Consider the following 26,898-nt stretch of genomic DNA (forward strand, 5'->3'; position numbering starts at 1 on the left):
AGGAAAGATTAAAAAAGAGTATGATGGGAGTTTAATGTGTATAGCAAATAAGCAAAGACGTCAAGTCAAGACAACACAGGCCAACCACGGGCTCGTCTTCAGGATTAAACTGCTTCAATTAAAGTAGACAAAACAGGTTTACGAAAAGCTCCTTGGAACTTCTCTGATGTCCTGAAATTAAAACAAAAGGCAGAACTCAAAACGCTTCCAACTGTCTTTCTGCTAAGAAGCATAGCAGAGGAAAAGAGCTAGCTAGGATTTCAAACACAACGGGGAAATGAACGTGGCTTATTCACTTCAGCTTTTGACAAAATTTGGTCTCTAAAGCAGCTTGCACCACGGCTGGTGTCAAGGGTCAGAAAGGTCGGGCAGTTGCTGAGGGTGCAAGACCCAAACAGGGGTGCCACTGGCAAGAACTCCCTAAGCCTGCTTGCTTGGTCACCTGCCTCTCACTCTACCTCAGACAATGGCAGTGGTGGTGAGTCGTAGGTTACAATGCCTGTTTGCGCACTGGCAATCTGCTTGGCAAGCAAATGGTTTTAGCAATGAAGAGGAAGAAGAGGAGCAGCAGATGAGGAGGTTGACTTGCTTTGGAAGGGGGCCTCACAAAGAAACAGGTGTGTGGTTTGTCCCTTGAGGCTCAGGTAACCTTAGTGGCTAGGAGTGACCCTGACCAGCTATGGCTAACATGCCAGTTATGACCATTCTTGGACAGCCTTTGCCCCTCTGCAGAGCTGAGAGAGGGAAAGGAGGGTGTTTTGGGGGGCGTGGGGCGTGTGTGGCTCATTGGTTTGGGCTGTAAAGACAGCAGCAGCCTCCAGGTGGCAGTGAGAAGGGGCTGAATTGGACATGCTTGAGAATTACTCCTATTAGAAACTAGCAATGGGATTTATTTGCTTTCTGAAGCAGGAAAGGTGGGGCAGAATGGAGAGGTAATCAGAATATGCTGAATAGGAAAGGAAAAACACAGACTTAAAAAGAGAGAAAAAATTTGTGTAGACTGTTCCTCTCCTGGCCCTCGCTCACCTCTGGTGAAACTGCTTGTGGAAAAGGCTACACTGGAAAAAGGCAGATTTACAGAGACGTGCAAATGTATCATTATGTGACAGGGATAAATTAATTGTATGTGCATGTGCATACAAGTGAGCAAATCCCATTCAACTCAATAGGATTTGCTTCTGAAAAGACATTCTTATGAATCCAGAGACGGGTGGTCAGAGTGACTGGCAGGGCTGATACCCAGAAGTACATGAAAGCTAGGAGCTAGGTTTCATTGTTATTATAGGTATTGCAGTGCAAGGTATTTCAACCTCACCCTTCAGTAACAAACCCAGGGTGGTTTATAAGACACATTCCAAAAATGCAAAACTATGGGGAAGGCTGGTAGCTCAGTGACAGAGTATCTGCTTGGCATGAAGAAGATCTCTAGTTCAGTCCAGTTTTTTAAAAATCCAATTGACTTCCAGATTTTGCATTGTTTTCTTTCTTTTTGTTTAATGTATCTGTTTCTTTATATACTGTAAGTCACTTAGAGTCACCAGTAAATGTAATAAAATAATCCTAGTGGCATCCTCAGATAAGGCTGGGAATACCCCTTGCCTGAAACACTTGGAGAAGCCACTGGCAGTCAGTGTAGACAATGCCGAGCTAGATGGACCAGTGGCCTCACTTGCCATAAGGCAGCCTCTTCTGGCGCTAACATCACAGTGATTTCCCACGGAAAGAGAGACAGTAAAGAGGGGAGCCAGCAGGGCAGGCATCCAAGGTGCCCCCCAAACGCAGCAGGTGTCCTTTTGGAAGCTGGTGTTCTCCTGCCTGATACGAGCGAACTGCGCCACTTTTGCTGAACGTCCAGCAGCTGACAGCGCTGCTCCCGCCGGGGAAGAAAAGAATTGCGTTGGTGGAAAAGTCTCTGGGATTGCGCAGCCAGCTCAGGACGGCGCGCCTCTCACCCGTGCCTTCCAGGTCCCAGCCGTCGGAGCCAGTGAAGCGACCTTCAGGCTTCTCCGCCCCGGCGGAGCCTGGAAGGCACCCTCCACCTCCCTCCCGCCCAAGCGGCCGGGGATGCCCCGAAGCGAGCGAGCTGCGCTGTGCGGAGAGCAGCGCGGGAGCCTGGGCGCCTGCTGCCCTCTCTCAATCTCTCTCTCGAGCGCAGATTGGCCAGCCCGGGAGGCTCTTCCCTCTCGCCAGCCAACCGGCTCTCCGTCCGTGCGCGCTGGCTCCGCCTCCCCCCCGCGCTTGCCCGCCGCCGAGGAGCATGCCGCGGCAGTCGCAGTAGCGCCGGCGCTGGAGGCGGCCGTCCGTTCATCGGGGGCGAGGCGGCGGACAGGCGGGTCCTTCTCCTCCCTCTCCTCCTCCCTCGCCATGGCCTCGCCGACGCGGCTGCCGCTGCTGCTCCTTCTGCTGGGCTGGGCTCTGGCCGGCAGCGTCGCGGAGGCAGCGGGGTCGTCTTCGAGGCGCCGCCGCCCGTCCTTCCACGGCCACGTGCCGGAGAACTGGCCGGCGGGGACGCGGGTGGGCGGCCTGAGCATCCCCCTGACGCGGCTGGCGCGGCCGGAGCCGTGGTGCGCCAAGGTGCGCGGGCGGCGCTGGCAGCTGGAGCTGCTGGGCGAGGCGCACGGGCACTTCCAGGCGGCGCTGCAGGCGCGCTCGGGACAGGTGTGGCTGCGCACCCGGCGGCCCCTGGACCGCGAGGCCCGCCCGCGCTACGCCCTGCGCCTGGCCCTGCGCTGCCACCGCCGCGCCGCCCCCGCCGAGCTGGCCGCGCTCAGCATCGCCGTGCTGGACGCCAACGACAACGCGCCCCGCTTCGCCAACCTCGGGGCGGCGTCGTCGGTGCGGCGGCTCCGCGTGGCCGAGACGCTGGCGCTGCGGGCGCCCGTGTGGCAGGCGCGGGCCCAGGACGCGGACGCGGGCGCCAACGCCGAGCTGCGCTACTTCGCCCGCCCGCCCAGCGCCCACTTCTTCGTGGTGCCGCGCAGCGGGCGCGTCGTCCTGGTCCGCTCCCTGCTCCACCTGCGCGCCCCGCTCCCGCTCCGCCTCTTCGCCCGCGACCGCGGCCGGCCCGCGCTCCTCAGCGCCCCGCTCGACCTCGAGGTCCTGCCCGAGCCCGTCCAGCTGCCGCCCCCCGACGCCGCCCCGCTCCCACGCCGCCGCCGCGCCCTGCCCCCGCAGGAGCCCCCGCTGGCCTTGGCGCTGCCCGAGGACGCCCGGCCCGGCACCCTCCTGGCCACTCTCCGCCCCGCCGCCCGCTTCGCCGCGCCCCGCTTCCAGCTCGTCTCTCCCCCCGCCGGGGAGGCCCCCGTCCGCCTGGACGCCGACACCGGAGAGCTCACCTTGGCCCGCGGCCTGGACCGCGAGGCCGCCGCCCGCTGGGAGGTCGTCTGCCGCGTCCAGGACAGGACAGGTAGGCGCTGACTCGACGGCGGGGCGGGCGAAGGCTTATTCCGAAGGGACGGGGGAGCGGAGCAAAAAGAGCGGAAAAATCACCCCTCCTAGCAGTCACCTTCATGTTGTCGCTGCCTTGGAGCCCAGCTCTTCAGTCCACTTTGGCTTCCAGATCTAAGCAGGGCAGTTCATAGCCTGTGCAAAATCTCAGCGACCACCAAGCTGAGGGCAGGGCAGAGGTAGAGTGGCAGGGTGTGGGGGGGCTGAGAGAGAAGCAGCCCTTGCTTCCTCTGCTGTTGTGATCTGGTGGTCACCGTTTATCCTTTAAGGTGGCCCACATGGTTCTGCCCATTTCATCCTCCCAACAGGTGGGATCAGGTTGAGAGACAGCGGCTGGCCTGAGGTGTTTGAACCCTGAGCCTTCCAGGTCCTAGACTGGGATGGGGCACCTAATGCACTTCAGGTGGTATTTAACCAGAGCTCCCATCAGTGGGGTCAATGGGAGGGATGGGAGCAACGTCTGGAGGGCCCCCACAGGTTCCCCATCCCTGGCTTTAACCACTACTGCATGCTGTCTCGCCTATGCCACACTGGCTCAGTGATGTGGGGCCAGAAAGCTCTGCCCATTTGCATTTAGGATTATGCATACAGCACACTTAGACTGTCTTCACACCTCCTCCTGTCTGTGCATTCGCTGCTTTCCCAGAGGTGGGTTTTTAATCCACATTCATACATTATCCAAAATGCAGATGTATCTTGTATTTCATCCTAGTATGTGATGCTGCCGTTTCTCAAACCAGCCTCACCCTTAAGATGTTCCTAATTCCTAATAGGTCTCTACCCATCGTGGGAACACCTTTGCACAGGGTAAATGCAATTCTCTGTCTGTCAGCCAAAGGCCAGTCTGCTCTAAGGCAGTAACCTGAACTCCTTAAGTCCAGTTAGAATCGGTGGAGTTTCTTTGAGCTAAATTCTGGCCTGTTTTGAAAGGTCAACAGGGCCTGTCACATCTTCTGCAACAGAAAATCTAGCACCATGCCTCTCTGGAACTGTCCAAAGCAATCAGCAGTTATTAAACTTACCAGGACTGTCCCAAGACAGTTTGCTGCCTAAGGTAGAGGTGGTCTTGGCAACACAACCTCCATAGCATCTAATAACAGCAGGCTGGTTGAGGGGGAATTAGTTAGAGAACACCTGTGGCCAGCAGGCTAGTTTAGGGGAATACTGCCCACCCCTTCCCAGCATCTGATGTCCTGCCTAACAGTAGGGCCGGCTCCCAAATTTCCTGCTTTCGGAAAATGTTTGTCCTACCAAATGGCATGGATTTGGTTGAGCCTCCAGCAGGGAAGCAGAGTCTCGTAGTTCTGAGCTACTAAGATGGAGCTGGGGCACCTATGACCCTTCAGATATTGCTGGAATACAACTCCCCTCTTTCCTTGCTACTGGCTGGGGCTGGTGGGAGTTGGAATCCAACAACATCTGGAGGGCCACAAGATACCCACCCCCCTGCACTAAAGAAAGCAGTTCTGTACTATGAGTTTGGGTAATTTTAATTGTTTTAGCTCTGCCTTCTCTCCAGGCCCTCCCCCTCCAAATAATAATCCTGGGACTTTAGTTCTAGAGAATTGCATCTTATTGCAGAACCACAGTGTCCCAAGTTTCACTGCAAATGTACTTATTTTTCTCACATCCCACCTTTCTTCCAAGGGACAAGTGGCAGATTCTATGCTCTCTCCCCACCCCCACCATCCCAATTATATCCTTACAACAATCGTGTCAAGTAGGTTAGGCTGTGAGATAGTGACTGGCTTAAGGGCATGCAGTGAGCTTTGTGGCTCAGTCGACATTTGAACCCCAGTCTCCAAAGCGCTAACCCTCCAAGCCACACTGGTTGCCAAATGGGGTGTGACTATTAAATCTGGAGTGCCATGAAAAACTTACCCCTTTTGCATCCAAGAGTGCATGCAGTGGGGAATTTTTTTGGGGACTGGCTTACACGTGACATACTGCTCTGGTTATGAATGTCATGTGGGTGGGTGGAAGGAAATCCCATCACAGAACCTTTCCATGTACATATATTGCCTGGAATTTGTTCTCAAACTGTGATATAATGCCTCTTGCAAGCTCTCTGGCTTCTGCTGAAATGTTACCTGTATGCAAGGTCTAAGTCCTTAGCTCTGCCTACTTTTGTCTCTAGCCACGCCCACTGGAATACAGTGGTACCTCGAGTTACAAACACCTCAGGTTACAAACTCCGCTAACCTGGAAGAGTTACCTTTAGTTGAGAACTTTGCCCCAGGATGAGAATGGAAATTGTGTGCTGGCAGCGCAGCGGCAGCAAGAGGCCACATTAGCGAAAGCACACTTCTAGTTAAGAACAGTTCCAGGTTAAGAACGGACCTCCGGAACAAATTAAGTTCATAATTAGCGGTACCACTGTACAGCCCTTTGCAAGTGAATATGGCTCTCCAACCCTGATGCAATGGCCCTGAGGAAACGTGGTGGCTTCTTTAAAGCTGTTTCTTCTGCATTGTTTGTGTTTGTGTGCCAGAGCATGGATGTGCCCATTCAGCACATCCTGTTTTTCCTCACGACAGAGCCACTGGGTGGAATTGCACCCTAAGCATGGACAGGTAGCGCAGTTCTGGAGGAAAACAGTTGTCATGAACCTGAAGCAAGGGGCAGCCTCCTTCCTTACAGACTCAGCTTCCTGCACAGAATTCCTAGTTCCCTATGATGACCAGGCGAGTTGTTTAAATGCAATGGTTCTCTAATAACATCATTGTCGCCTGGCAGAGAGAGCACTGTTGGAGGTGCAGTCTGTGTAGATTGGGGAAGGCACTTGGAATGAATGAGCTTCTGGAAGGCAGCCCTAGAGGCAGTTTGGCAATCGGCCCAATGGAATGGGCTCTGCTGTCCAGTCTCCCCATCAGATGTAGCCACGTGGAAGTAGCAGCTGATGGAATTTAGAATTGCTGTGTTCATGTGCATAGAAATGTAATACTTCCAGAATTTTTTTTGACATTTTAAGGGGTAAAAGTCTTGTTTCCTCCTATTCTCCCAGAGGACAAAAATGAAAATATTGTGGGAAGTTGGAATATATATGCACTACTTCCTTAACAAACCTAACCCCACTTTCGACAACATAAAATGCATCATTTGTAATTTAGATAACACATACAGTTGTACAATTGGTATACAGTTGTACAATTTGGCTTGTCTATGAAATGTACAGAGAAATCCTGTTTACTCAGAAGTAGGCTCAATGCTTCATACTTCACGTTTTGAGCAAGGAAAACTACACACACACACACACACACACACACACATGCTTTACTTGTGCCAAAGGAGAAATGATCTCTTAAGATTTTTTTTTCTAAGTTCTTAACATTTTAAGTGTTTCTGATGGACAAATAATAAAAGTAAAACCTCAGAGTAAGTAAACTACTCCCACCCCAGATTTCCCCCTTTTTTGTCCTAGGCTTCTCTTTCTACATATGTGCCAAGATTTACAGAGCCATGCAATCATATTTTTATTGCACATTTATTCTATTTTTTTTACTTTATTGCATATCTGGAAATTAAAAATCCAGTTGGGGAATATGCTGCTCACTTCCTAATGCATCTGATCATTGCAAGCTGAACGAGATCGTATTTTGACCCCAGAAGTGCAGTCTCAGGTGGCAGCATTAGTGCTATGCCTTTTTAAAAATTATTTGGACTGCATCGCAGGGAGGGCTTTTGTGACTATGCTGTCAGCTTTGCTGTTGCAGTGTTTGAGCTGCGTTGGTGTTGGATTCCATGCTTTGACAAGGCCTCCAGTTTTCGTTTTCCCAGCTCTTCTTATTCTGCTGCACCTTATTGGCTCAAGGGAAGGGTTGTGGCTCAGTGGTAGAGCATCTGCTTTGCATGCAGAAGGTTCCAGGTTCAGTCCCCTTATGGAATCTGCAGGTAGGACTGGGAGAGATGCACCTTGTCTGATATCATGGAGAGGTGCTGCCAGCCAGTGCAGGCTACCTTGAGCCAGGTGGACCAGAAGCCTAGCATCTCCTAGCATCTCCAGGTAAAGCTGGGAGAGACATCTGGTCTGGAACCCTGGAGAGCTGCTGCCAGCCAGTGCATGCAATACTGAGTTAGATGGACCAGTGGTCTGACTCAAGCAGCTTTCTGCTTTCCTAGCAACTGTCCCACTAGTGAGCTGGCCCTTTCCCAAAAATGCGACTTGTCTCTTTTGTTGGGGGACTATTACATATATCTCTCCTCTCCCCATCTTGTTGCTGTAAAGAATAAAATAGAGACACTTCAAAGGGAAACGAGTCCTCTTTGGTTGTGTAGCCATCTTTTTAAGATGGATGTCTTCAAAGTGTTGGGGACTGTTCTTAGCATGAGACAATCTATTCAGCAGGGATTAGGCCTTCCTGGAATGTGCTCTAATTTTTATTTAATAGAACTTGGAGCGGTGTATCTCGATGCCTTGTCTCCAGTTCTCTGTGCCCAAAAGAATTCTGCACGAGGACTTTAATGTTGTCAGGAAGAGATCTCTCTCTCTCTCTCTCTCTTCCAGTGGTGGCTTCTATCGCTGCCATCTTTATTTCCCTACAGTCTGACTCAAAGTGCGGTTTAAGCTTCTTGAAGTGCCTCTAATCCACGGTCTTGCTTCTCTCCAGAGCAAATCAGTTTTCTTTAATGTTTTCTGCCAGTTCCGTGTCATCTGCAGGAGCCGCAGCAGAGAATGAATGGCAGATTACCCGGGGGGGGGGGGGAGAGGGAGGAGGGGGGGAAAAGAAAATATGCTTGTTCCTGGAAGTAACTGCTTTCAGACTGGCTGGTTTACTCTGCGGCCATGAGTTCCTTGTTTTGTTGCTAGCAAAATAAATTGCTACATCAAAAAGAAGGGGTTTTTTTGGGGGGGGGGGAGAGGAGGCTGGGCAAATTAGGTATATGTTACAAACAAATCCCGGCGTGATGTAAAAGTCTCTCTCTCTCTCTCTCTCTCTCTCTCTCTCACACACACACACGGACACAACTTTTGCAAAAACCATTTTCTTTTTATTGTGAGTGTAATTGCCTGGAGAACTGCATTTTGATTAGAATTTAGAAGGACTGCCAGGAGCCAGATGGAATTGCTTCAGGGGGTTGGGTGTACAACCGACAGGCAGAGCAATCCTAAGTATAGGGAGCCAGCGGGATTTAGGCTGGCTTAAGATAACGGGGGGCATTAAATTACCTCTGTTCCAAACTGTGCTTAGCTGTGGGGCTACAGCTGAGCCCTCAGACCCTCCTTTGGGGCAGCTGGCTGTCCATCGTGAAAACAAGAGTGGAGGAATAGCAAAGCCCTTGGCCTGATCCAGCAGGCTACTTCTTATGGCAGCAGAACCTCCATGGCCAGGGACAGTCTACCTCTGAATGCCAGGCAATGTGGGGAAAGAAACTGCAGAGTGCTGTTGCGCTCAGGCTTCCCACTGGCAGTTTGGATGCAACTCAGCTTGCTGAGAAGTGTTTCGATGGGTCAAGACAGATAGTACAGGGGACCTCCAGCTTCCCAGACTATTCCCTGTAACCTTTATCTCTATGGTCTTTGATGTTTAGAATGGTAAATCTCAGGTTGCATGAATTTTGCAACTCCCTACTCCTCACTTTCTCTCTTGGGACTTAGAGCTGAGAGGTCAGCTTTGATCTGAAGACAAAGGGGCAAGGATGGTTTCTTTGTTTCTCCACTTGGATTGTTACCTACATTTTTAGCTGTGGTCCCTGCAATGCAGAGGGTTGGACTAGATCAGGGGTCTGCAAACTTTTTTCAGCAGGGGGCCAGTCCACTGTCCCTCAGACCTATTGGGGGGCTGGACTATATTTTGAAAAAAAATTATGAACGAATTCCTATGCCCCACAAATAACCCAGAGATGCATTTTAAAATAAAAGTACACATTCTATTCATGTAAAAACACCAGGCAGGCCCCACAAATAACCCAGAGATGCATTTTAAATAATGTAAAGACACACTGATTCCCGGACTGTCCACATGCCAGATTTAGAAAGCTATTGGGCCAGATTCGGCCCCCAGGCCTTAGTTTGCCTACCCATGGACTAGATCAGCCTTTCTCAACCTGTGGGTCCCCAGATGTTGTTGAACTACAACTCCCATCACCCCTAGCTAGCAAGGCCAGATCTCAGGGATGATGGGAGTTGTAGTCCAACAACATCTGGGGGCCCACAGGTTGAGAACCGCTAGACTAGATGATCCTTAGGACTCCTTCCAAACTCTGCAGTTTTGTGATTCTAGCTAGGGCTATAGGGCTCTTTCTTATCAAGAATGTGCCTCCTTTAATATACCAAGGCGCAGTCTGAATACCTTTCAATTAAAGATGTGCTTCTGAGCAAAGATTCATTTTACTATTTATTTATTTCATAAGATGTATACACCACTTGATTGTTAAAAAAATAACAACCCCCAAAACCCCAAAGAGGTTTAGAAAAAGATAAAAGCACTAAAATTGAGAAAAAACCACAGCCATAAAAAGTTAAAATACTACCTTGACTTTCTAAAGCGTCTGGATAGGCTTATCTAAACAAGAATGCTTTTAGCAGGTGCTGTAAAGCGTACAGCGAAGGCAATTGCTTGATCTCAGTAGGCAGGGAGTTCCAAAGGGCAGGTGCTACCACACTAAAGGATTGATTTCTTGCAAATGCAGAACAGGTATTATGTGGCACCTGTAGTAGTGGTTCCGATTCCACCAATTGAAGCGGTTTTACTAAAGTTAAATTTTGCTGCTGCATATAACCCCTGCATGCTAACAGCTGGAAAGTTGTGCTCAGGTCCTGCTTGCTTGTGATCTTCAGGGGCATCTGGTCGGCCACCGTGAGAACAGGGCACAGGACTGGATGATGACTGCAGGGTCCAGGATGGTTCAGATGGGGAGAGGTGACCCTTGAGGTATTGTGGTCCTGAGCTGTAAAAGTGCCTGTATCTGTGCTACTTACTGGCAGAATTTGATTGGCACGACTCATCAGTTTGCCCATGGAAGGAGCTTTAGCTGTGGAATGAGCATTGATGCCTTTGCCCTGAGATTTTCATTTTGAGAAGGAGTCTGATTCCCATCCACCTCTGGTTGGGATGATGGGAAGATCCTTTCTCCTCTAATCCTCTGTCATCTCAGGCTCCTCTGACCTCCCTCCATCCCTCCGCATTAGCCTCGTAATCCCCTCCCGTTCCCCCGCTCCATCCCCTTTCCCTTTTCTTTCCAAGGGATTTGCTCGGGGTGACGTTTGGCATGTTCTCCAGAATAGGTAACGCCAATCTTGCAATATTTTATTTAAGCACATATTTGTATCTTTTAAGCACCGTGTATGTTGTGGAGGAAAATCAGCTCTGGCATTTGAATATTTTATCACATCAAGTCTTTAACTTTAATGAATGCAAAGGATTATGAGCTTAATCTGGGGCCAGAGCCCCACGCTAGCCGTGTTGGTTGTTGACAGGAGGCTTGTGTTCAGGGCAAGGTGGGGCAACCCCCCCCCAAAAAATCCAAAGCTGTAGCTCACTACAGCTCCCACCGCCATCTTCTTAGTTTCCTTCTCATTCAGAAACTCCATGCAGTATTTTCTGTCCGTCTCCCATAGCAAAGCCAAAAACAAACATCAGTTATTTTGAGTGTGACTTCTTCACACAGTATGTAATTAAGCTGTGGAATGGCCAATAACCCAGAAGGCTTGGACAAAGAGGCTTGGACAAATTAATGGAGGAGATGGCTGTCAATGGCCATGATGGCTGTGCTAGGAACAGCTGGAGGCAGTAATGCTTCTGAGCACCAGTTGCTGGAAGCCACAGGAGGGGAAAGAAGGCTCTTGTGCTCAGGTCCTGCTTGCTGGTTTCCCACAGGCTGGCCACTGTGAGAACAGAAGGCTGGGCTAGGTGGATCCCTTTGATCTGACCCAGCAGGCTGTCTTACATTCTTACGTTTTAAAGCCCTGACCTGTTCAAAGCTTGACCCAGAAACAGAGGCAGTGCTGAAGGAGAGAAGGAAGAGGATGAAGCATCACTGTAACCACAGATCAGGTGATTTAAGAAGCAGAGTCCAGCAGGGTGTGCTGGTGTTGTCCTCCACCATGTACTTGGTTGTATTGCCACCTCTTCCACAAATGTAGGTCTAAGTGGAGAAACAGGTTCTAGGGTCTCCAGTCTCCAGTCTCCAGTCCAGCTGGTGCAACACTGTTCTTTCTGATGCTGGGGCTGATGGGAGATGCAGTGCAGAGCATATTGGGGAAGCTTTTCCTCGTCACCTTCTCTGTGGCCCATTCAACTGGATATGCCAGGAATTAAACCTGGGATGTCTGCACACAGGGCACATTCTTGACCTTTGAGCTCCAGTCCTTCATTTTTGCAGCTAAGCCATTGCACCCATCTCTCTTCCCAAGTGGCAGTGCTCAAACCTTCCACTGAGTCTTAGCTGTGATCCTGTTTCTGGTTTGTTCTTCTGTCAGTTGCTCCAACTTCCCCATTTCTTTTTATGTTGCGTCTTAGGTTGTAAGCTCCAAGGCAGGGACTGTCTCCTGTTTTAAGGACCCCTAAGCCTCTCTGGTATTCTTTTCAGCTGCAAAGCAGGGTAAAAAAAAACGCTTCGGAGAAAAATAAATAAATCTGTAAACGCATTTCTTCTTGTTGTGGTTTATCATTCTGGTGTGTTGCTCACTTTCAGTGCAAGTGAATATATGTATGTGGAAAGTTGAGAAAACAAAGCTTTCTCTTTGCTGCCTTAAAGAGTTTTATGCATACAGGAGATTTAGATAGGACATCTCTTACTGCAGGCAGTCAGATTATAAACATCTTAGAGAAACTGTTTACATTTGAGCACCTAAGCTTTATAGACCTGCTGGCTGTTTTTTCTTCCTCTTACAAACATTTAATTTCTGCAGAAGTCGTCAGCTTTTCCTCCAGATCTAACTAAATTTCAGCACAAATCTGTTTAATCTGGTGACAGATGTAAATTGCAGAGCATATGGGTATAGTCTGCCTGGCTCCTAAAGCTGGTTTGCAACATTTCAAATGGGAGGGCAAGCAAGTTGTGAGACCAGTAATACGATGTTAGCTTCACTTGAAATGACTACTAAATAGTTAAAATGCAGCTTATCCTGCCCTCTCTTCTTCCATTAGCCTTCTTTGATCTCAAATCTGCCCTGTAATGTTTGCTCAATGATTTGTGACTTCTTCAGGGTCTCTCTAAAGTGCCAAAGATTTGTGGATCCTGTAGTTGTCTCCATTTTCTTTTGAAAGGGATACAGAAATTAGATTTATTATTTTTTAAAAAAAATTGGCAGGTGGGGAAGAGGACGCTTAGCATCACCGCCAAATATTTTTTTTAATGATTTCGCTTTTGGCAATTCTTGTACTAATTCCCTGTCTTATATTTTGGGAACTGTTGAAATTGTGAGGGGGAAACCTATTTGAGGGTAACACTTTTGTTGTGCTAATGGATTTGGCTAGCGCTGCCGCTTTCCAGCTGGTGATGCATCACAGAGTGTCAGATGGTACAAATTTGAGTGCTTTCCAAATAGGGGTATCTCACGCAACATTCGAATTTGCATCCTCCCCGTGAAGATTAGTTTGAAGTTTGCCAAACAGTTTGGGCTTTGGCACTCCTTGGAATAAGCTTTGGAACAACTTTGGAAGGAGTTCCAGAGCAGTAACCATGTTAGCCCACTTGCAGCAAAAACAAGTCTTAAACAAATTCATAGTGCGCAAGCTTTCAGGTGCATGAAGTTGACTCTACAAAAGTTTGTGCCACAGTGAATTCTTTAATTTTTAAGGTTCCCCAAAGTACCTTGAGGTCACACCCACACTATTCATTTAAGGCACATAGCCCCCCCCCCGAGAATCCCAGGAACTGTAGCTTACCCCTCACAGAGCACCCTTAAACTATAGTTCCCATGCTTCTTTGGGGGAAGCCACATGTTTTAAATGTATTGTGTGGATGTGGTGTTATCCCACATCCTGTTTCACTGGCCTGCTCTCCTGTCTTTTTCCACTGCCACTTCCAGCCACCCTTGCCATTGTGATTCTCTACTGCTGCTGGTTGCTGTACCCTCTTCCCTATTCCTATATCAATTGTTATTCCTTGCATCCTCTCTGCAGACACATCCAGGTACCCCCAGAAATCTTAATGATCGAGGTGGGGGGGTCTCACAAGGCTACCTAGTCCAGTGTTTCCCAACCTTTTCCAACTGTAGCCCCCTTCCAACCTTGTTTCCTTCCTGTGCCCACCCCCCGTCGTACCTGTAGAAAGGTAGCTATTTAAATGTTTATTTAAATATTTAAATAAAACATGTTTTATTTAATTTTTTTATGGCTCAGCACTGGCCGTAGCTACAAGCAGTGGTCAAAAAACGGGAGCCTCAGTGATTGTACAAACCAGGACTACTACAAGAAAATGCATGTGGCAAAAAGAAGCACTGGGCCGCCCCCTTACCTGCTTGTGATTGGCCAAGCAGATAGCCAGGCAATCATGATTTATTTCCTTCTCACTTCCCTCTGTGGTCCCCTAGCCTTGTGCTGTGCCCCCCCCATTTATGTAATTTTCATTTGTACCCCCCTTGGAATATTCTGGTGCCCTGATCTAGTCCACCCTCCCGCTGATGCAGGAAATGCACTACTGAAGCATCTCTGAAAGACGGATGCTGTTCAGCCTCTGCTTAAGAACCTCTAACACAGGGTGGTCCAACTTTTCACACCAAGCCCTCATGCCCCCTCCCCAAAGCCTAGTTGCCACTTCCCCAGCTTTGAGAAGAAGTTGGGAGGGCTCTAGGATCCTATCAGAGGTTTGTGCCTCCTTCCCAAAGCCTGGCACCTTCCTTACCTGGCTTTGGGAAGGCAACACAAGGGTGGTATGGGGTGTATATATGTGTGTGTGTGTGTGTGTGTGTGTGTGTGTGTGTGAAATATTGCTAAGGGCCACCAAAAAAAGCCTCCAGAAATTCATGCAGCCCTCTGGCCATGTCTTGGACCACCCTGTTGCCACCGAATACAAAAAAGTGGGCGAATCCTTTTCATTTTCTGCTCATGCAAGCCAGCCTTGAGCAGGTTTGGAGAAGTCTCTACTGCTCCTAACTATAACTCTTCAGTTTGTTCACCACCATTGCAGCTAACAGAAGCAAAGAAAGCCGCGGTGGTTTAGCTTGCCCTCATTAAGCTATTAAAGCTCATTAAATTACCAGGGAATCGTCTGCCAAGGTACTACTGTTCATCTGTCATACAACTCCCACCGTGAGCATTGCAGAAGATTCTGGGATGTTTTCTTGGCTGCACCCTCCATTTATGTTGGATACTGGCCATGTGGGTTGGACTTCACCATCATGGCCTTGCCTGGACTGAAGGGTTGTTGTGGAAGCCATCCTGCGTCCGCTGGGTGCATTTGGGAATCATTGCTCTACTGCATCAGCAGAGGTTGTTGCTGCATTTGGCAGTGGAGATGGAAGCAAAGAGGAGACCCCTGAGGAAAGCCTTGCTTGATCAGACCAAAGGTCTTATTAAGTATTGCATCTTGTTTCTCATAATGGCAGGCCTATGTATAGTCAATAGGCCTGCTTACCTGTGGCGCTGTGGTCTAAACCACTGAGCCTCTTGGGCTTGCCGATAAGAACGTTGGCGGTTTGAATCCCCGTGATGGGGTGAACTCCCGTTGCTTGGTCCCAGCTCCTGCCAACCTAGCAGTTCGAAAGCACGCCAAAAAGTGCAAGTAGATAAATAGGTACCACTCTGGCGGGATGGTAAACAGCGTTTCTGTGTGCTGCTCTGGTTTCGGTGTTCCATTGCGCCAGAAGCGGCTTAGTCATGCAGGCTACATGACCTGGAAACTGTGACTGGACTTAACTATCAGGGGTCCTTTACGTTTACCTTTTACCTGCAATTTTACAGTAGTAAACCGAGAACAGGAGCTGGAGCTTCATGGCAAGGCACATGCTTTTCGCTCAGAAGGTCTCGGGTTTGGTCATCTGCAGCTAAAAGGTTAGGGTAGGAGGTGATGGAGACCTGTTGCCGGGAGTAATGATTTTGGATTAAATGGGCATATAATGAGCAGTGAGTTTTTCAGTGAGTTGTTTCCCTCCCTTCTAAGCGGAGCCTCTGCAAGGAGATGAGCACAGTATCTGATTCACTGAACGTTGCCTGAAGCCTGAAAACTTTCGGCGCTGCGAGCTGCCTCTAAATTCCGAGACATTTGGGATTTGGGGGTTTTCCCGTCTAGCAATATTTTCCCGTTTGCTTTTAGCTTCTAGTTTATTTTTAAGCACTTCAGGTTTTAAAAGCAAGACGAGAGAGTAAAGAGCAGGGACGTGACAAAGTGAAATTATTTTACCTACGACGAGTGAAAGGTAAGCTGCCTGGGAAAAGAGAAGGGCCTGCCTTTATTTCTTCGGAAGGCTTTATGTTTTATGAATGAGCAGAGCACAGGACTTGAGAGCGAAAATCAGTCACTGTCAGCCTGGATTTCTGCAGCTGACAAGTGTACATTGTTTTCCTTTTAAGGTTTTGGAGCAGGAACTGGTAGCTGTTGGAATGCGCATGCAGCTTTCTCATTCATTGCAGTAGTCCTGGTGGATCGGTCTTTCTTCATATTCAAGCAAAAGTTCCCCTTATATACTTGTCCTTTCTCCCACCCCTACCCCACTCCCCTGAGTCCCATGCTTCACTCTTATTTGTTTGTTTTATCATTTGCCTGGACATGAAAGCAGTTTTCCTCATGCCATTTGACTTCAACTCTCAGCTGGTCTATTAAGAAGTATTGACCTTGCTTGTTTGACAAGTTGCTGTTGTTGTTGTTGTCTCCCCACTTTTGAAAGGAGTGGGACATAAGTTTATTACCTTCCCTTCACCTGCTGATACCAGAGTGGGTTACAGAAATTTAACATCCAGTATTAAACAGATGAACCAAGTCACAGGAATAGGATGGGTCCCCAAAACACACACCTCACATGTCAAAGGCCAGGGCAAAGAGTGTCCCCCAAAAGCTGGAGATTGCCAGGCCCCGTCCTGTGGGGAGGGAGCTTCACAACTTTGGGGCTGCCACTGGGAAGGCCCTCTCCCCAGTTACACACACCTGATCCTGTTGAGGGTGGTGGAACTACCAAGATGGCCTCCTAAGGGATCAGGCCAATGGCCCATCAAATCCAGCATCCTGTTCTCACAGTGGCCAAACAGTTGCCTGTGCAAAACCAGCAAGCAGGATTAGAGCACAAGAGGCCTCTCCCCTCCTCCCTGTGGTTTCCAGCAACTGGTATTCAGAAGCACAGCTACCTCCAACTGTAGAGGCCGAGCATTAGAAGAAGAAGAGTTTGGATTTGATATCCTGCTTTATCACTACCCGAAGGAGTCTCAAAGTGGCTCACAATCTCCTTTCCCTTCCTCCCCCACAACAAACCCTCTGTGAGGTGAGCGGGGCTGAGAGACTTCAAAGAAGTGTGACTGGCCCAAGGTCACCCAGCAGCTGCATGTGGAGGAGTGGAGATGCGAACCCAGTTCACCAGATTATGAGTCTACCACTCTTAACCACTACACCACGCTGGCTGTAGACATCAGTGACCCTCTGTTCCATGAATTTGTCAAACACCACAAAGATCTGTGGGGAAGGAGGCAGTCTCTCGGATATTTACATCTTTCCCTCTGCTCCTACCGCATTGTAATCTCAGCCGACTACTCCTTAGCTCTGCTGAGTTGCTGGTAGCCATCGTGGTGGAAAGAAGCATCATTTGCCTAGTGAGGAAACATCCATAGACTCATAGAACCATACAGCTGGAATATGCAGGTGGCCGAATGAGGATGAAACCTGCGACCTTGGCATTGTGAGCCACACATTACAACTTCCAAATTTGTTAAAGCAGATGAAATAGTTGGACTTGAGAGCCATTTACGAATCACATTTAAAAATCTAAACTGCAGCATGCATATTAAATATACTAATGAAAACCTTTTACGTAAAACTTCTTTATTCCATACAGTTGATGCAAGAACAAACATTGACAGATGACTGTGAATAACATACTATTAAAAAAGTAAATTTGTTGATGTGCTGTAAATGTTACATTTGGCTAGAAATGTTGACTGGGAGACTTGTAAGACTTTGGCTGCCTTTATAATCCTTAAAATAAAAACAAGAAGAATTGAAATGACCTAAAAATGCCAGGATCAACCTGACTTCTCAGCCATTATTGTTTAATCATAGTAATACAATACCTCTTCCCTCACTTAAATAAAAGAAGGCGGAATATAGTTTATAATTGTGAAGACATGTTCACTCAAGGAAAATACTCTGTATTGTCAGGGTCCCCCCCCCCATTAAAATCAGCGAGATTGTCATTTTGCCCTAATTTATATTGATGTGCAGAAGCTTTTATTTATACTGACTTGAGTGTTCCCGATTTATAAAAGAAAATCTTTTATAAAGCATTTGTAGCATATTTTTTTTTTAAAAAAAGAGTAGAAAGCTTAACTGGTAGAAGACTAATGAAATCAGAAGTCTGAAAATACATTGGCTTTTGTAGACTGACATTATTTGCTGTGTATATTTTGGAAAGTTGTTTGTCTGTTCAGATGCCTCTTAAGATATTGTGACCAAATTTTGCATGATAGTTCTTGAGATCAAGGAGCAGGCTTTTGTCTGTGTTTGTATACAAGTGGGCGCCATTTGAATCAAGATGGCAGATGGAACCTTTAAAGCTGCACTGATTTTAACCACTGATTTCAGAGCCGCACTGATCTTTTTCGTTTGTTTCTTTGAATTCCAGAGCAATGCTGGGTTTGAGGCTGCTAGTCGTTTCTCATTGTGAATACATGTTCACTCGACTAAAATATTCTGTGTTGTCCCTTTCGCCCTATTAAATCAATGAGGCTGTCATCCCCCCCTACTTTATACTGATACACAGAAGCTTATATTTATAATGACTTTGAGTATTCCTGATATGTAAAAGGAAATCTTTTTTATGAAACATTCATAGCAATTTTATTTGGGGGGGAGGCTAAACTGGTACAAGGCTAATGAAATCAGAAGTCTGAAAATACGTTGGCTTTTGAAGACAGACAACATCTTTAATAATTTGTCATAGTGCATTGACATGTCTAGAGGCAAATTCTAAACTCTGGGACTGTGGAAACAGCAATTAACCTATTAAAGAGAGCTCCCCCCACCCCGGATGAGTTTAATCAGTTATACAATTGGAATACTTATTGCTGATTTGAAGTCATGATTACCTCACCACCATCCCCCCAAAAACTTCCGAAAACGTTACCTTTGTCTTATATGCAAAACAGGTGAAGCGATCAGAAATGGACGAATTCTGGTCCCTTATTTTCTCCCTTTTCTTCCTAGCAGCCCCCAAGACACTTTGCTGTGTGGAGAAAGGATTATCCTCTTGGGACTTCCCCAGACTTCACCTACTGCACAGCCACTTCCCCTCATCCTAGACCTGCCCCCATTGCTCCACCCTTTCCTTGAGTATTTTTGCTCAGCTGACATTTGTTCTTGAACTCCGATGAGATACTTCTTGTTGCCTGGCTCAGTATTCATATTTATAAATATATCGGTGTTTCATTACTGTTGTGTTTATTGTTTCCTGTTTGGTTTGTTCCGTTTGCTTCCCTGAGAATGTTTTTATATTGCAAGATGAGATATGAATAGATAAATAAATAAATAGGGGTTTGCATGCCCAGGACACTCTGGGTTGATACAGGCTGCACGACATGGGGTATAAAGGTTGCATGAATTAGGGCACCTAGTCCTGACGACCATGTGCTACCTGCAAGACTGGAGGCTTCTGAATGCCAGCCACTGGGTAGCAACAGTGGGAAAGTGCTATCGCCCTCATGCTCTGCTTGTGTGCTTCCCAAAGGGATCCTGCTGTAGGGAGCAGGGATGCTGGATTAGATAGGCCTTGGTCTGATACAGCAGCTGGACTCTTTCTGATTTGCCCCTAACTCACTGTAAGCCCGTGGCTTCTCTTCACCCATTCCTTGCCTGTTACTTAAAGGTCCTCTTATTAGCCTACTACTAATAAGAAACATTATTTATTCCTGTTCCTGTTTGCTCTTGGCATTGTTAGCTCTGGTAGTAAAACTGTAGTAACTACTGCTCTCTGGATTTATAGCTTCATTATGGTGTGGAGTAAACACGGTACTATTTCCTGTGGCTCTCCTGCCTCTTGGTCACACAGGAGGCCAGAGTGTTGTTGCCACTTGTCGCAGAGGCCAAGAGTCAGTGGGTTAAGACTGAGAGGGGGTTAGTTAGTATCTGGTCTTGGCTACTTGATCTGACAGCAAGAAGGAGCCCAGGGGTCTAGGAAAGGATCTGAAGGGAAGTGGAGAGGGTTGGTCCATTTATAGGGAATCTATCCATTAGAGCAGTGTTTCCCAACCTTGTGCCTCCAGCTGTTTTTGGACTCCAATTCCCATCATCCCTTGCCACTGGTCTTGCTAGTCAGGGATGATGGGAGTTGTAGTTCAAAAACAGCTGGAGGCACAAGGTTGGGAAACACTGCATTAGAGTGATAGATAAGGTCAGGCAGGAGTTTCAGGACCTTGGATAGTTCTAAGCAGCCAATGTCCTCCAATGCTCTGATGCTGAGGGCAGTGATTCTCCCCACCTTTTTTTGGCCCACGAACCACTCGAAATTCAGTGACGGTCTTGGTTAGATCACTCAGTTTTTCTGCCTGTTGTAGCAATTGTAATGCACTGTGCTTGATGTGTATGGTTTTTGATTGCCTTTTTAGAGATATGCTACGGAGCACCTGAAGTTCACAGGACTCTAGTGATCTGCAGATTACATTTTGGGAACCCCTGGCCTTGGACTCAACTGAGCCCTTATACCAGGCACGGAAAACCTGTGGCTTTCCAGCTGCTGTTGAACTCCAGCTCCCATCATATTTGACCTTATTCCTGGGGCTGATGGAGTTCAAGAATATCTGGAGGGTCCCAGATTCCTCATCCCTTCCTTATGTCCTCCCCCTATGTGTTTCTCCCCCACCCCTGTTCAGCCCTGTTCCTGAGTAGTGAAGGCTTTACAGGAGCAGACCTCTGGCCTGGAGCTTATCACTTGCTCATCTCTCTGTTGACTCCCATTATGGGGTTGGTCCCTCAGAAGAATCTGGTCCATGGTTTGCTATCTTTGGGACTCCCAATTCAAGGATCTCTGGTTGAAGATCTCTCAGCTGATGGGCTGAAGTTCCAGGTTGGGATCTGAGCCTGGGTTCAGGATGCCCATTGCTTGTGCCGTTGGTCCTCCTGATGATCTATATGACTGCCCCTTGGTTTGGAGACTGAACCACTGCTCAGGGTTGAGTTCATGACCCTGTCTAAGGAAAGGTGTGATCTAAACATGTTACGTAGATTCAAATAAAAACCTGCTTTGTCAAAGTGATTGGAACTAATCTGAAATGCTGTGCAAACGTACCTGAGAGTAGGTTTCATTAACCTTGTTTGGATTTACTGCTGGGTACACTTGCATGATCCATTTGGAGAATCCAAATAGTCTAGCTAGTATGGAAATACTCTTTTTGTGCATTGTATCTTGATAAATACTCCTATGGCAGCCTACTGTCATGCATAAAGTAGATAGAAACTACTTCATAACTTGCTTTATGCCAGTTTCTAGAAACCACAGGACGAGAGACTGCTCTTGTGCTTGAGTTTTGCTCATGGGCTTCCCATTGGGGCATCTTGTTAGCTACTGTGGGGATAGGATGCTGGACTAGATGGGCCATTGGCCTGATCCAGCAGAGCTCTTCTTTTGTTCTTGGAAAATGAGTTGCTTTGACTGATGAAGGATGGGAACAGGGAGTCTCTGAAGCCTTAAAGTTTAATAAGGAGCAAGAAAATGCATTTACTGAAAATCATACACTGGAGAAGATGTCAAAGAGAAATCAAAAAATTGTGGAGATAGAAATGCTTTGCATACTGAAGATCCCAGATTCAACCTGTGGCATCTCCAGTTACAAGAACCAGGCAGTAGGGAAGGCCTCTGAATCAGATCCTGGAGAGCTGCTGCCTGTCAGAGTAGACAAAACTGCACTCTGTGCTGGGATCTGACCTGGTATAAGGCAGATTTCTATGATGAACTTGTACGTCTGAGGCTGAAACTATACAAGGAAAATGTGACTGCTTCTGAAAGCAGCAGCTGAGCTGATCCAGCAATTGCCAGGAGGGCAAAAGTTGATCTAGTGCCACAGAGTAGTGCATGATGTGATATATTATGCTTCATTGCTTGCCATGTGTTGGGGATATTCAAGCAAGAGAAGAGCCTACCGGATCAGGCCAATGGCCCATCTAGCCCAGCATCCTGTCCCCACAGTGGTTGACCAGATGCCTCAGTGGGAAAGCTGCAAACAGGACCTGAGCACAACAGCACTCTCTCCTCCTGTGGTTTTCAGCAACTGATACTCAGAAGCATTGCTGCCTCTAGATGTTGGGGGCTGAGCAGTGCCATCATGGCTAGTAGCCAATGATGGCCTTACTCTCCTCCATGAATTTATCTAATCCTCTTTCAAAGCCACCCAAGTTAGTTGGCTGCCATCACGGTTTCCTGTGGGAGAGAGTCCAGTAGTTTATTTTGCCGTGCATTTTCTATTACTGAAAGTTACCAGTGAGGTAGGGATCCAGGACTGTGGCTCTCTTGCAGCAGGAGCCACGTTGGCTATCCTGCCTAGTTCCCACCTGACACTGTATTTTCTGTGTGGGTGAGAGTCTGTTGCAGAACCCAGGCTGTGCAGCGGTACGAGAATCCCAACACCGCAGCAAAATTAGCTTGGACAAGAAAGATCAGCTGTCATCAATAATTATAGACCTTCAAGCCAGAGTAATAACTCAAAACATGCATGCTTTGTGCCAGTCGTTCAGATTCATAGCAAGCATTCTGTTTGTTGCAAAGAAACCGGGTGCGGGTGGGAGATGACAAATCTCTGTCCTTTGGCAACAGAAATAAAAGGTCAAACTCATCTTGTTTTTAAAAAAATATTTCCATTTCTCCCTCTCTCAAGTTTTCTGCCAGCAGAACTTAGCAGTCGTCATGGTCCTGAAGATTCTTGAGAGCAGGAATGGGGGGGGGGGGAATGATGCCCCGTAGGCTAAAAACACCCTTTTTGATTTGACACTTTGTCGTCATAGTCCCGAAGTCTGTGTGCTGTAGTTCAAGGGTCAAACTTAGTCTTGTTTGTTTGATAAAGTTCTTCTATCCCCCCAGTGTGAAAGGGGACTCATTTTGCTCCAGTGATGACATCTTTAAAAGCCACTTGAAAACAATGTACCAGAATAAATTCCAAACAAAAGGTGACTTCTGACCTTCCTCAGCTGGGTTGCTAAGAGGGAGCTTTATCACATTCTCATGTGTGTGCACGCACACACACACACACACGAATAAAATTTAGAGTACAGCACTTAGAAGCACCACCTGGATAGAATTCAGCATTAACTCCTTGATGCACTTGGAACCCACTAATAAATGATCTATATTGTTATGTGGGTAGATTAATGAAAATAGGCTGTGGTGTGTGATTAGCATCATGTAGCAACTGACATTGGTAAGCATGCTTTCAGGGCTTGCTAGGGCTGGGCAATTTCTGGTTTTCAACATCATGATATATCATCAGTTAAATATAGTGATATACCGATCTATCACGATGTCTGAAATAAGGATGGAGCAATGCAGGCTTCATGGCATTTCCTGCATTGTGATTTTTGCATAGCACGCGCGCACACCCACCCACCCACACCCTCATGATTTGTGATATATTGCCAGGTCAAAAATTATGAAACTAACATCACGATATGGACTTCAAACTGGTCAATATATCGCCCAGCCCTAGGGCTTGCACACACGAAGACTTTTGAGCAGGATGGATGTTTGTGTTTCCAGTCAATCGCTAGCCCCAGCAGTCCTCAGCATGGCTGAACCTTTTTCGCTCTTTTCTCTTCTCTGGCTGGTCTGCAATGGGAACAGAAGGTGCTTGTGGAACCAGCAGTGTGATTTCCAAGGCTAGTATTATTGCTACTACTGCTTTTATTAAAGTTTTTTTGCTGTTAGAGCACCAGCACTGCATAATGTCAAAGAGGAGAGGCCTTTCCCTCGGTTTGCTTACAGTGTATGAATCAACACAACAGAGGGAACTAAAGGAGATGGTGGCCAGAGAAAACAGAGGTAAAATGCAAATTCATTTCATATGCATGTACTTTGTTTTAGTTAGATTAGGGCAGTCTTCCCCAACCTGGTGCCAGATGTTCTGGACCACAACTCCCATCAGCCCCAACCAGTGAGCAGGGTTGATGAGAGTTGTAGTCAAACCACATCCAAGGGTACCAGATACTGTGGGAAATTGGAGGATGTTATGGAGGCAGAGTTTGCACATCTTGGAATAGGTGAGAAATGGAGCAAGTGAAGGAGTGAGATGGCCTCACACAGATGTTGTGGGATGCAGTTCTTGGCAAAAGGAGAAATGAGGAAGAATGGAGCTGTTTGAAGGAAGGGGAGACCTTTGGGTGGTGGAGCTGAATAAGGCAAGGCCATGAGCAGTGGTAGAGCACCTGCTTTACATGCAGAAGTATGCAGATTCAATCCCAGGCACCTCCAGATTATTTCATCTGTTCATTAATGAACTTTGTATTCTGCCCCGTAACATAAAGTTCCATAGGAAGAACTTTCTGACTGTAAGAGCTGTTGGATGGGGGAATGGACTACTTTCCTTGGTTGGAGGTTTTTAAGCAATGGTTGGATGAGCATCTGCCAGGGATTATTTTGTTGAGACTCCTGCATTGCAAGGGGCTGGACTAGATGACCCTTGGGGGGCACCCTCCCAACTTTGTGATTCTTTGTTTCCATGAGTAAGTTACAGTAATGAATTATAAACAGGATTTAAATGCAAAACAAGACAGAAACACATGAAATCAAAACAAAAAAAGATAAAAGGACCAGGTAATATGTGATAGAAAAGACATGAAGCAGCTTCTGATCTCTGCATTGGGATACAAGGTGTGTGTGTGTGTGTGTGTAACAAGGCTGTGGATGGCTTTGATGGTGAGAATGAGGAGTGTGTGCTGAGCCCAAAAGGAGACAGGAAGTGAGAGTAGGGTTTTCAAGAGGGAAATTGTGTGTACAGAGCAACGGCAATATATAACGTTTGGGTACATTTCCACACACCTCCTCTTTAACGCTTATTACATATTGCTTATGCTTTGCCGGGCCCTGTGAGATTTGTTTCCACAACTTGTCTGGTTGTGTTTGTAGGATCCTTTATACCAACAAGACTTCTAGCTGCTACTCTCTCCCTTGCTACTCTTGTGCATGTCTTTCCACACCCACCCACACCCAATATCAACATGGTTTATGCATATCAGGGCTGGCTTAAGAACCCCAGTGTGGAATGGATGCTGGCCACTCCTTCCCTCCCCTGCCCCAAGTAAAATGATGTGGACTTTGGCGGAAGGCCAGAGCTCACAACAGTGGTGATGTGATACAAGGAGGGCCAAAGGAAGCTCTTCCCAAATCTTGGAGAAAGTGAGCAGAAGGCATTCGCCTGTTAGATGCTTTGGGACTGCAAGCAGGGTACATTTTCTGTCTTTCAGCTTCGGACCCCTGTGTGCGGAGAGGAAGATCAATCGTTGGTTCCAATTAACCAAATAATCAAATAATCAATTTAATTTGGACGTGGTTTGCTGGGTAGTTCTAAGTCAGCATTCTGCTTTCCACCTTTATACCTGATGCAGTGGCCAGTTTTGCACACAAACTCAGATGTCCTGCAGGATTAATAATAATAATAATTATTATTTATACCCCGCCCTTCTCGGTTTAAAAACTGGGCTCAGGGTGGCTAACAACAAATATAAAACATTTCTGCAGTTCTTTTTTCTTAAAAGAGCTTTAATTATTTGAGAGCACAGATTGAATTAACCAGCATGAACGAAGAACACCCTTCAGAACAGCTGCTGGTGCTGCTTAATGTAAGGCAGCCTCTCTCCCCTGCAAGGGTGGCTTGGAAATCCCTCCACATGCCCTCGCCTGCATGCATTATACATTATTGTCCGTGTCAGTCCCTTCATCGCTTCCTCAGTCCTCTGGCAAGCCCTTGTCGGCTTATGCTTTGCCAGGCGCTGTGAGATTTGTTTCCACAACTTGTCTGGTCGTGTTTGTAGGCCACGGCACAGAAATGTGCAGCCCTGTCTAAATTTCTGCGCTGCAACTCTTTTAACTGTGGCGGGTGGTGCAGGAGGAAGTCAGAGATGTCACCGTTAAAGTTTGTGGGAAGTGGGGCTGGATTTGCAAGTGGCCATAGTCTTTTCTAGGTGCAGGGGCCATCCAACTGAGGAGTCTCTAGCTTTCGCGTTCTACATGTTTGCGTAGGGGTGCGGGTGGCGTGTGGTCTAAACCACTGAGCCTCTTGGGCTTGCTGATCAGAAGGTAGGCGGTTCAAATCCCCATGACGGGGTGAGCTCCCATTGCTCTGTCCCAGCTTCTGCCAATCTAGCAGTTCTAAAGCACGCCAGTGCAAGTAGATAAATAGGTACCGCTGCGGTGGGAAGGTAAACGGTGTTTCCGTGCACTCTGGTGTCCTGTCATGCCAGAAGCAGTTTAGTCATGCTGGCCACACGACCCAGAGAGCTGTCTGTGGACAAACGCCTGCTCCCTCAGCCTGAAAGCAAGATGAGCGCCGCAACCCCAAGTCGCCTTTGACTGGACTTAACCGTCCAGGGGTCCGTTACCTTTTTATCTACATGTTTGCATACATAGTTTCAATGTCCCAATTTCCCCATTCCAACTGATGCAATAGAAGATAATTTTCGTGCAATAAAATGGGAAGATGTAACACCATATCTCATTAAAGAGCTGCACATCTGCAAATGTGCGAAGGGTGTTCATATCCTGCACCCATCTGGCTTGATCTTCTTTAAAAGGCTTCTTACTTCAGCATTGCCACATAGGGGAGGGTGGGAGGAGTTCCATACACACCATACATTTAAAGCACCCTAGCCAAAGAATCTTGGGCGCTGTAGTTTTCTCCAGCCATGCTACCACCAACAGCCCTGTGGGAAAGGTACTGATGACTTTTTTATTTGGTACTTTAATATTTTATTTATATACAGTGGTACCTTGGGTTACATACGCTTCAGGTTACATATGCTTCAGGTTACAAACTCCGCTAACCCAGAAATACCACCTTGTGTTAAATACTTTGCTTCAGGATGAGAACAGAAATCGTGCTCCGGCGGTGTGGCAGAAGAGGGAGGCCCCATTAGCTAAAGTGGTGCTTCAGGTTAAGAACAGTTTCAGGTTAAGAACGACCTCTGGAACGAATTAAGTACTTAACCCAAGGTACCACTGTATTTGTTACAATGCATTGTAGTGGTCTTAAATGTAGTGTAATGTTTCTTGCAAGCTGCCTTGGAAGAAATCCGTATCCTGAAAGGCTGGATATATAAACAATTCCAATAAATAAGCAGGTTTAAGAGTGTAGTGTGATTGTGCCTCGGTTTATGAGGGACAGGATGGCC

The 26,898-nt window shown here is 47.4% G+C and overlaps 1 protein-coding gene across 2 annotated transcripts in view; it reads left to right on the plus strand.

The window, feature by feature from the left end:
• The first annotated feature begins 2,299 nt into the window (after window positions 1–2,299).
• LOC309377073 (neural-cadherin-like) overlaps window positions 2,300–26,898 on the plus strand; it is a 101,317-nt gene continuing 76,718 nt past the window's right edge. For both annotated transcript variants that reach the window (XM_081923973.1, XM_081923974.1), the window contains exon 1: window positions 2,300–3,406. In XM_081923973.1, coding sequence (XP_081780099.1) covers window positions 2,365–3,406 — 1,042 coding nt within the window. In that variant the 5' untranslated portion in view covers window positions 2,300–2,364. The remainder of the gene's footprint in view (window positions 3,407–26,898) is intronic.

This window comes from Podarcis melisellensis, assembly GCF_964234715.1.
Source record: "Podarcis melisellensis genome assembly, chromosome: 8".
Lineage (NCBI taxonomy): Eukaryota > Metazoa > Chordata > Lepidosauria > Squamata > Lacertidae > Podarcis > Podarcis melisellensis.